Source organism: Helianthus annuus, chromosome 17 (genome assembly GCF_002127325.2).
Source record: "Helianthus annuus cultivar XRQ/B chromosome 17, HanXRQr2.0-SUNRISE, whole genome shotgun sequence".
Lineage (NCBI taxonomy): Eukaryota > Viridiplantae > Streptophyta > Magnoliopsida > Asterales > Asteraceae > Helianthus > Helianthus annuus.
In genome coordinates, this window is record NC_035449.2 from 60,507,010 (window position 1) to 60,517,957 (window position 10,948).

At 35.0% G+C, this 10,948-nt stretch overlaps 1 protein-coding gene across 3 annotated transcripts; it reads left to right on the forward strand.

Annotated features, from left to right (window-relative positions):
• Positions 1–272: 272 nt before the first annotated feature.
• LOC110921499 (mediator of RNA polymerase II transcription subunit 25) lies at positions 273–5,599 on the forward strand. 3 transcript variants are annotated; one of them, XM_022165832.2, is made up of 15 exons: positions 273–621; positions 1,102–1,126; positions 1,226–1,289; positions 1,435–1,565; positions 1,638–1,823; positions 1,903–1,968; positions 2,033–2,210; positions 2,294–2,346; positions 2,425–2,910; positions 4,425–4,478; positions 4,594–4,622; positions 4,762–4,830; positions 4,922–5,009; positions 5,097–5,183; positions 5,255–5,599. In XM_022165832.2, the coding sequence occupies exons 1-15, from the start codon at positions 518–520 to the stop codon at positions 5,426–5,428; spliced, it is 1,794 nt and encodes a 597-aa protein (XP_022021524.1). In that variant the 5' UTR covers positions 273–517; the 3' UTR covers positions 5,429–5,599. The 3 variants fall into 3 exon arrangements, with proteins under 3 accessions (XP_022021524.1, XP_022021525.1, XP_022021526.1); XM_022165833.2 differs by having other exon boundaries at positions 2,033–2,183; XM_022165834.1 differs by lacking the exon at positions 1,102–1,126 and having other exon boundaries at positions 533–621.
• The last annotated feature ends 5,349 nt before the right edge of the window (positions 5,600–10,948 follow it).

Here is a 10,948-nt window from a genome sequence, read left to right on the forward strand (position 1 = left end):
TTTATTTGGTTCGATTTTTTCGCTTTGCTTTTGTCGGTTAATTAGGTTATTATTCGGTTAATTTGGTTTTTTGCACACCCCTACCTAATTGTAACTTTATTATCCTTGAATCGTAGTTCGTGGGTTTGGAACTTTGGAATTTGGATAACCCAAGCCCAACATCCCATATTATATTACTGGGCTGTATCGAATCAGCCTTATAAATCGGCCTGATTCATCATCGAATATAAAAACGGTATTATATCATATGGTTATCGTTTACGTTTCGACAGTCACCTTGCAATTGCATGACAATAAACCCTTCACACACCCCAAATTCAATCACCACTTCATGAAATCATGACCCGATTCACAACACAACTTCTTCAACTTCCGATTCCCAACACTCGATCCATCATTTCTATTTAAATGTTTCCAATCACTTCAATTTTACGTGTAATCGCGACGAAAACTTCATCCATATCAGAAATCGCCTGACTGTGGGTTTAGGTTTAGGTTTAAGAAACGTTACGAACTTATGGATGCTGAGAAGAAGCAACTTGTGTTGGTGGTTGAAGGAACCGCCGCTTTAGGTCCTCATTGGCGGATTATTGTCTCCGATTATCTCGAAAAAGTTATTAGGTACGTGTTTTAGTTTATATATCGAATCTAGGGTTTAAAATAAAATGTATACATGCATAGAATTAGAGTTGAACTGTTGAAGTAATTTTAGCCTCTTTTAGTTGTTATTGTCGTGATTAATTAAGCTTCATTGCTACACATAATCACATATGCCAGTTGGAATTGCAAATTTTTATGTGTAATTAATCTGATTTTTAAATTTGGTTATTGTGTTGTGAATTGATCTTACTGTTTTAATTTTAGATAGGTTTGTTGAGTCAAATTAGGTTTTTTTTTAATATCTAAAATTGTTAATCCTGTAAAATGTGTTGGAAAATCCCTAAATTATGGGTTTTGATGATAAAGCTGGATTTTGATTATGTTATGAAATGGATGGAAACCATACAGAATATATTGATGATTATGGAGTTACATATCATCTTGAATAATTACATGCTTGTTGACATTTTCGCATAATTCTTTTTTCTTATCTGTTTGTAGGAAGTTTTGTGGTAATGAAGCTAAGGTAAGCATTTTTTTTTTTTTTTTTTTTTTTTTGTAATGCTTATTAAATCATCCCTACTGACTTTTATTCTTTTTTTTTTCTTGATCTCTTTGTATGCAGGAAGTAGGTAGTTCAATTGTTGAACTGGCTCTTGTTCAATTCAATGCTCATGGATCATATAGTTGTATGTGTATTTTCAAATTGACTATTGTGAACATTTGTGTGTGTGTGTATATATATATATATATATATATATATATATATATATATATATATATATGATATATGCTAATCTTATCATGATATTTATTTCTTTATTTTATATGTAGCGTGTTTGGTACAACGGAGCGGCTGGGCAAGAAATGTCGACTATTTCTTGGAGTGGCTATCATGTATGCAGTTCGGTGGTGGTGGTTTCTGTGATGCTGCAATCGCTGAAGGACTTGCTGAAGTTCTAATGGTATGCAATTTTGTTTCGACCAGATCTCCGTTGCTTCATATTCTATTCTTAAACTAAATTTATAATGACCAGATGTGTCCACCTCCAAATGGGACCGACACTCGGCCTACTGATGTTGTTCAAAGACATTGCATTCTAGTTGCTGCAAGTAATCCGTATCCACTGCCTACACCAGTTTATCGGCCACCAAATAAGAGTGATACGCAGTCAGAAAACCGTTTATTTGATGCTGAAACAATTGCTAAATCATTTCCTCAGGTATTGACAATGGATTCTGGTTTATTATTAATGAATGTCTTCTTCTCATACTTATACTACACATTATCTTTCGTTGCAGTCGTGTGTTTCTTTGTCAGTTATATGCCCAAAGCAGCTTCCAAAACTTAAAGCAATCTACAATGCGGTAATCGTATTTACCCTTTTAAATATCGTTGTCGGGATGCTGATTTTGTTATTTAATTATACAGGGAAAAAGGAACCCTTCTGCAACTGTTCCTACTGTCGATATTGTTAAAACTCCGCATTATCTAATTCTCATCTCAGAAGATTTCACGGAGGCTTGTGATGCTTTAAGCCCATCAGTCACAACAAATTCACCATCAAGTCAAAACCCTTCTAGTATGAACATTACTTCAGTTTCTCCAGGTTAATTTAACGTTCTATATGTTACCGTGACTCACTTCCTCATATTTGGTTTTGATTGATTCCGACATTTTTTCATCTTGCAGTAAACAAGTCTCTGCTGGCTCAGCAACCAGTACCTTTGGCAACCGTAAAAGCTGTAAGAATCTTCAACCCTTTATTTTATACTATTTACAATCATGTATGTGATTTTAATTTTTTTAACCTAATTTTGCAGGAGCCTTGCACAGTTTCTCCGATAACATCCCCTCAAGCAAAAACCTATTCACCGTCACCAACTTCTCAAGAACGGATATCAAGGAATGATCATTTGCAAGATATGAAACCTGTTGTTAGTAATATACAACAGCCCTTACGTCCTGCTGGTCCCGTTAACGTGAGTATTCTTAATAATCTCTCGCAAGCACGTCTGGCAAGCCCTACTGTCCTCGCTGGCGGGACGGCCACTGGGATTTCATCCATTGGTGGACAAGCCATTCATATGTCCAACATGATAGCTGGATCTGTATCAGCGCCATTATCAGGGACTGCACAGGTGGCACAACATGTCGGAAGTATGATGGCTGCTCCTGGGATGTCTCAGCAAGTACAAGGAATGCAATCTGTTGGAGTAGATAACAACATGGGAACTAATGTTGGTGTCTCACAACTAACATCAAGTGCACTGCAAGCAGGACGGCCAAAATATTTGAAAATATGGGAGGTATGTAAAGTTGCAACTTTATATTTGAAGTCTATGTGATATAATCATTTTCGCTTGAATTCGATGGACGGACTGCTTGCATGCAAACTAGAGTTAGCTATGTGACTTTATTAGTCTGTTAAGTGTTTGTTTCTCAACTAACCCTGGAAATTTAGTACATAGCCAGAAAAAGCTATTACCGCCTAAATCATGTATAAACTTTTGTGAGCATAATGTCACGGGGTTATCTTTGATCCCCGTGGGCGTGTGGCATTTCCATTTCCCAGGGGATAAGCCAATCCATCCCACTCTTTGTGTGGGTCACTGGTTTCGTCTTGCCTTGGACTCATCTGGAGAGCAACCAACTCTCAACCAGTGGTGCGTCCGTCGCATAGACATGACTAGGCACGCACACCTTCTTAATCCGCTGAAACCATCCCTAATAAAGGGCTGGACTAGCCAGTAAACCCAAGCGTTCAAGTACATCCCATATCATAATGATCTTCGAACATTTGGCCCGTGGCACTCTCCCACCACCATTTCATGCATGTCCTCGTGCATGCTCCAGCTCGCATACTTAGACGATGCATCATGCATCTTTCCCGAATTTTGAGCATGATTCCCTTTGGGAGGGTAGGACACCCGATAGCACAACAACAATGATCTTCTTTCGTGTTGGTTCAAAGTAGCGCATCTGATGTTCGCCAGTAGTTTCAAGAATACGGGGAACCTGAAGATTGTAGCAGCTTTCACCCCTCATCTTTTATGGCGCTGCTTGTACTGTAGTTTTTGAACACGAATACGAAGGGGCTTCATTGACACCATACTAGGGCGGCGCTCACGATCCCGAACTTGTGGCGTACAAAGACCTTCACCAAAGTGTCCCATATTTGGTCTTCTCCCACCACCATTGTGTAACCATACTCTAAATGTTGAGCTTATTTTAGTTTAGAGTCACGTTCCAACGTATTCGAGAATCGACTTGCTCTGATACCACTTTGTCATGGGGTTATCTTTCGATCCTCGTGTGGAATTCCCATTTCCCCGGGGATAAGCCACTCCATCCCGCTCTTTGTGTGAGTCACTGGTTTCATCCTGCCTTGGCCTCATCAGGAGAGCGACACCAGCTCTCAACCAGTGGTGCGTTCATCGCATAGACATAACTAGGCACACACACCTTCTTAATCCGTTGAGGCCGTCCCTGATAAAGTCCCGGACTAGCCAGTAAACCCAAGCGTTCAAGTACATCCCATAGCATAACGATCTTCGAACATTTGGCCCGTGACAATAAGCTATGAAAACAATACACGTCATCCTATGCAAGTTGAACAAAGTCTTTGAGTTTTATATATCTATTAGTTTTGTTGACAGTTTTATGGCCTTTCATAAAACCCATGTAGGTGGTTCTTATTTGTTTACATGAATCTTGAGAAAAACCGTTTCGAGGATATTTGAACTTTCATATCTTCTTGTTTATAATATTACTACAATTGTTTAGTTCGTTGAAATAATTTAATAGTCTTCATGATTCACAGGGAGAATTGCGTGGTAGGCGACAAAACCAGATTGTCATGATTACCAAATTAGAAGTACGTTTCAAGCCTATATATTTTCTCATGCTGTAACAGACTCACTATACAGCTTCATTCTATATAATATCAAACTTCAAAACTGAATTTAAGCCTTGCGTTTTTTTTATGCCAGGCTTATAGGAGTTCATCAACTGCTGAGTCGTAAGTGTCTGGCCGCTGGCGTTAGCTTTCTCAAAGTGCTCATAGTTTACAATGCCTTTAGTCCGTCCCCTTTGTTAAAGAAGTTGTAAGCCATCACCTATTTATATGCATTTAGCCACTAATGTTTTCTCTCTCTCAGGCTTGCAGACGATTGGCCATCAACATTGCTAATAGATAGGCTTGTATCTCAAGACCACATGAACAGCAAGTATGATCCTCAAATATAGTTGTCTCTCCGCAACTTAACCTATATATATTTATTATTGTTTTCATATCACTTTTTTTTTTTTTTTTTACAGAACGGAGTACGTCGGGAAGTGTGAGTATATTGTTTTCCGAGCACTTAACCAACATGGATTTCTTGGACAAATGCAAGATAAGAAGCTTGTAAGCCATCTGGAACCCTTAAGCATTTACATACAGCTTTATCCGAGTGAAATTTGAGTTTTAAGGTGACATTGTTGTAACGTGTAGTGTACAGTTGTAAGATTGCCATCGCAGACACTACTGCTTTCTGTAACCGATAAACCATTTCGCTTGATTGGAATGCTTTTTCCAGGGGTAAGTTAATCCTAAATATTTTGTTACCCCATCCATATAAATATATTCTCAACTAATTTGAGTACCACCAGGACAAGGTGGTGTTTAAACCACCTGTACCCAGTCAGCAACTATCACAGCAGCAGCAGCAACAAAGGGTTGGGCCGAGAACGAGTCAGGGTGCGGGAGGCCCAACGCAATTAGTGAGCGTGGGTCAGGGGCAAGTTTCTTCACCAGGTCCAAAACCAAAACAAGAGCTGCCTTGAACTAAATTTATACAGTTTCCATTGTTCATCTGTTCAGTTTTTGCTTCATGTTTATCAGTTTTTGTGTTGCTATTTATTTATTACCTTTTCTTTCAAGGGAACTGAACATATGAACAAACACATGTTTTTAAGGTGACCAAAACTTTTGAATCTATGAACCTTCAACTCCTTGCTTTCCAAAATATACTTGTTTTTGTATACGATTGATAAAGGTTTCATCGTTTAAGTGCGAGCTAAATCTGTGAAAATTTAAGATTAATTTGTACTATAAATAATTAAAGTCTGTTTTGTACTTTTTTAGGTTTGATAAAATGATGAAAAAGTAAACAGAAATCTCATAATGCGTATATGATAAAAAAAATTTGTGATAAAAAGTTAGATAAACTTAAACTATGTTTTTATTATTTTATGAATGCAATTTATTAGGATAAACGATATGAGTTTATCTACCTAACCTCAAAAACAATAACATGAAAGCGATGTTATGTATACCAAATCAAACATTTTTAAATTGCATGTGCAGATATTGAAAAAGTCACACTATTTAATAGATATGATATCAACATATACTGGAAATTTATTTGGGTACGGAGGCTAAGAACACCCGAAGTCGTATTGGTTTGTGCCTTTTTTTTTTCCCCGAAAACGCCAAAGCACGTCCAGGTCATGGCCCCCATGGGCGTTTTTATTGGATTTTTTGTCCCGGCGTTTTAAAAACAACGCTTGTGCCCTTTGTGTTGGCCAATGGATGTTTTAATTGAATATTATTTGTTTTAATAATTAAAAAAAGTAATAATTGGGTAATTATGGGAGTGCCACGTGTCGAACAACGCCCAAGGGTGGGGGCATTATCCCACTATGCCCATTTTTTCAAAACACCCATTTGCTGACTAGGACGACGCATGACGGACAACGCCCAAGGGTGGGGAATTATTCACCATAACCACTACGCATGGTCTAATAAGTAATTTTGACCATCTATTAAGTAATTAATGGGTGAGATTGAACAACAAAAAAAGGCATGTGAGTTAGTTTGAAGGTATTCTAGTCTATCTAAGGCTGGAGGGTGTGGGGGCGCCACCCCCGCCACCTCACCATGTATAGCGCCCATATGGGCTCCATCACCACACCCTCCAAGTGAAAAGGGGGGCGCCATGGCTTGGGCTCTATGGTGGTAACGCCAAAGTTGAAGCATTCAGGTGGGGCCAAATAGTTTTAAACCAATCAAATGTTTTTTTTTTAATTTTGTTTAATAGGGGCTCCATCCGCATCATGTAAATTAAAGGGGGCTCCATAGGTGAGGTGGATCCTAGGTGGAGCTTAGGTGGACTTGATAAAGCCCCATGGGGCTCCAACCACACCCTATAGCCTAAGTCAATAGTTTCTCTCTCCTCCTACTCCCCATCGTTTTTAAAACGTTAATAACTTTTTCATACAACAGTATTTTTTTTTTATAAAAATTGAACCATAAAAACGAGAGTTTTTTTTATTTTTAAAACGAGCACATTATTGCTATACTTTTGAAAAAAATATTTCGAAAACCCAGATGCGTAAAACGCAATGGATAGAATAACACACTATAACCCAGGTTCCAAAACGCAATCGGGTTTCATATGGTCGTGTTTATGTTTTAACATGGTCATGTCTCTAACATAACATGATCATGTTTATGTTTTAGCATGATCATGTTCTTTGCACTCAAATTCTAAAAACGTACACTCCATGTCTAAAATGCAATAGGTTTCACGTTGTCATGTTTTTCTTTTAACATGGTCATGCCTTTGTTTTAAAATAGTCATGTCTCTGTTCCAACATGATCATGCTTATGTTTAAGCATGATCTTATTTCACTCGAGGTTCTAAAATGCAATGGGGTTTTAACATGGCCATGTTTATATTTTAACATTGTCATGTCTTTGTTTTAACATGATCATGTTCTTTTACACTCTAGTTCTAAGACGCGATGAAACCAAAATCAAGATTTTGCACTACAGATTCTAAAAAGCAATGGAGTTTTAACATAGCCATGTTTATGTTTTAACATGGACATGCTTTTGTTTCAACATGACCATGCTTCCATTTTAGCATGATCATGTTCTTTGCACTCCAGGTTGTAAAACGTGATGAAACCCAAACTCTATATTTTGCACTGCAGGTTCTAAAAAGCAATGGAGTTTTAACATGGTCATGCTTTTGTTCCAACATGACCATGCTTCTATTTTAGCATGATCATGTTCTTTGCTTGTAAAAGGCAATGAAACCCAAAATCAATATTTTGCATTGTAAGTTCTAAAAAACAATGGAGTTTTAACATCGACACATCGTCATGTTTATGTTTTAACGTGGTCATGCTTTTGTTCCAACATAACCATGCTTCTATTTTAGCATGATCATGTTCTTTACAATCCAGGTTGTAAGACGCAATGAAACCCAAAATCAATATTTTGCATTGCAGGTTATAAAAAGCAATGGAGTTTTAACATAGGTTCTAAAAAGTAATGTGTTTTAACATGGGTATGCCTTATTTCTAACATGATCATGCTTCTGTCTTAGCATGATCATGTTCTTTGCACTGCAGGTTCTTAAATTCTTAAACGCAATGGGTTTTAACGTCGTCATGCCTTTATTCCAACATGATCATGCTTCTATTTTAGCATGGTCATGCCTCTACTTTAACATACAGAAGAACAGAAATGAAAATAACTCTAACTAAAACGTAATGAGGTGAACAACGCAATTGAGGTTTGATAACCTAAAACGCAATGAAAATAAAAAATAACACGACTTACAAAAAAACTCCGATTAACGACGGTGGACGGAGAAAGAACTCCGATACACCGTGGGGAAACTTGTTGCGGTGGCGGTGGGCGGTGGAGCCGTGGCGGTGGATGGTGGAATGGTGGTTTCAGATCTGAAAAACCCAACATGTGGTTGAAGGTGGTCGTGGTTTCAGATCTAGTTTCCCGCAAGATAGTGGCGATCGTAGGTGGTGGTGGTGTTAGTTGTGATGTGATAGTTTATGGTTTTGAAAATGACGGATTTGAGTATACGGGGAAGAGAGATAAATTGCAGATGTTAGATTTTTTACTAAAATGACTCTCTCACTTTGTCACATGTTCTCATCATCTTATCGTTTCATACAATTCATACCTAAACTAAACTTTCTATTTGATATTTTTCTTTCATACAAATATCATTAAAGACATGCAAAAACCGAATATTCAGTTATTACTAACATAGTAATAAAAAAGTTATTTAACTGAACAAGCGACGATAAAGACATGTTTTAATTCGGTTTATATAAAACTAGGTTATGGCCCCGTGTGTTACACGGGTTGATTAATGAAAACGATATAATTTATTATTTGTAAATACTTATTAATTTTAATCTACTCTTGATAGTTTTGATTAACATATATGATAAATTCATCAGTTGTCATTAATAACATTGAATTTCTTGGGGTAAACCTCTAATAACATTGAATTTCATGGGGATAAACCTCCTAAAATTATAAAATAAAAAACAAAGTCATCTAGATTCACACCAACAAAACTTGGGAAAGTTGAACTAAAGAAAGGAATATTGGATTTTAATAATCTCAACTATTCGTCGTTGGCCGCTAACAGTTCCAATTTCAAAAATAACTACTGGTTGTCACAACTATTAACATCCAATGGACTCTGACTAACGAAAACCTAATGTTGTTAATCTCTGATCGCCGGAAAAAGGTTCCTAAAGGTCTGATCTAAGGTTACAAAAAGGTTTTGGACGAAAATGTTGAGTGGCGACCTCAATAATTGGGGCTTTTAGTAGAAAAGGGTTCCTAAAATAAGTAATAAGGTTATAAAGAGGTTTAGGACAAAAAAAATGAGTTTTCCGGCCAAAAACGCTTTTCCGGCGACCGGAGACTAACAACGTTAGGCAACTGTTAGTCAGGGTCCATTGGATGCCAATATGTTAATAGTTGGGACTGCCAGTGGTTATTTTTTAAGTTGAAACTGTTGCTGGCCAACGATGAATAGTTGTTATTATTGAAATCCAATATTCCCTAAAGAAACATGCAACTATTTTGATTCTTTTTTTACTCAATTTTACTATTTTGTGTGCGTTACTTATTGAAAAGAAAAGTCTTGGTATCAATACATGCATCTCAACCCAATGGAAAATGTCCCCATTTTATTTCTTTTTTATTATATAACCCCGTGTATTGTACGGGTCGAATAAATATAATTTTATTTACCAAATAATAAAAAAATATATCTTTAAAAACCCTATGTATTATACAGGTTGAATAAATGTAATTTTGTATACCAAATAATAAAAAAGTTATATCACTAAAAAATCACTCGTGTATTGTAAATGTTGAAGTAGGGACTGAATAAATGTAATTTTGTATGTCAAATAATAAGTGTAAGTTTGTATATCTTTAAAAAGTCTCGTGTATTACACAGGTTAAATAAATGTAATTTTATATATTAAATAATAAAAAAGTTATATCTTTAAAAATCACGTGTGTTGTAAGGGTTGAATAAATAAAATTTTATATATCAAAAAATAAAAAAGTTACATCTTTAAAAACCTGTGTCTTGCACAGTTTGAATAAATGTAATTTCATATACTAAATAATAAAAATTATATTTAAAAAACCCCGTGTATTGCACGTGTTGAATAAATTTAATTTTATATACCAAATAATAAAATGGATAAATATAAATGGAAAACAAAACAGTAAAAAATAAAAAGATAAAATTATTACATGTATTTTCATTTATATTTTTACATTAAAAATCTAAAAATTAGTAGATGCCATGAGTTACCTATGCTTATTTTATTATAATTCAATTTTATTAATCCCTATTATAAAGTAAAGACATGATAAATATAAATGGAACAAAAATAGTAACATATAAAATTCATAGATTAAAATAATATATTCTTTTTTTGAATCTTATTAACAAATATTATCTATATCTATTTGTTTAGGATATATTCTTTATTTGAATCTTATTAACAAATATTATTTATATCAATTTGTTTAGGGTAAAAGATAAAAAGATAAAATTTATAGATTAAAATAATATATTTTTTATTTAAATGTTATTAACAAATATTATCTATATCTATTTATTTAGGCGGAAAAAACTATTGAGATCACCTGATAGAGCGCCATGTGTACCCCATATAATTTACTTTATTATATGTATAGATTATGTGGATTTTTTTATTAAAAAATATTCATATTGTTGCCGTTCAAAAAAGAAAAATATTCATTGTTAAAATAAAGTAAATAATCCATCACTCATCAAATCGTTCATCAACTTTAACTTTTCTTGAAAAAGAAAAAAAACATTTAAATAGTTGCACATGCTATTCCTTTACAACTATCTTGGAAAAGATACAAAAAATAAATAAACGAAAATAAACAAAATAATAATAATAATAATAATAATAATAATAATAATAATAATAATAATAATAATAATAATAATAATAACGTATATCAGCCGGTAAATAAAGCCA

Bases quoted from the DNA above. Each gene is read 5' to 3' on its own strand.
- LOC110921499 (XM_022165832.2), top strand. From the start codon at position 518: ATGGATGCTGAGAAGAAGCAACTTGTGTTGGTGGTTGAAGGAACCGCC. The intron at 1,824-1,902 runs GTATTGACAATG...CTTTCGTTGCAG, and splicing joins TTGCTAAATCATTTCCTCAG to TCGTGTGTTTCTTTGTCAGT. The intron at 5,184-5,254 runs GTAAGTTAATCC...GAGTACCACCAG, and splicing joins TTGGAATGCTTTTTCCAGGG to GACAAGGTGGTGTTTAAACC.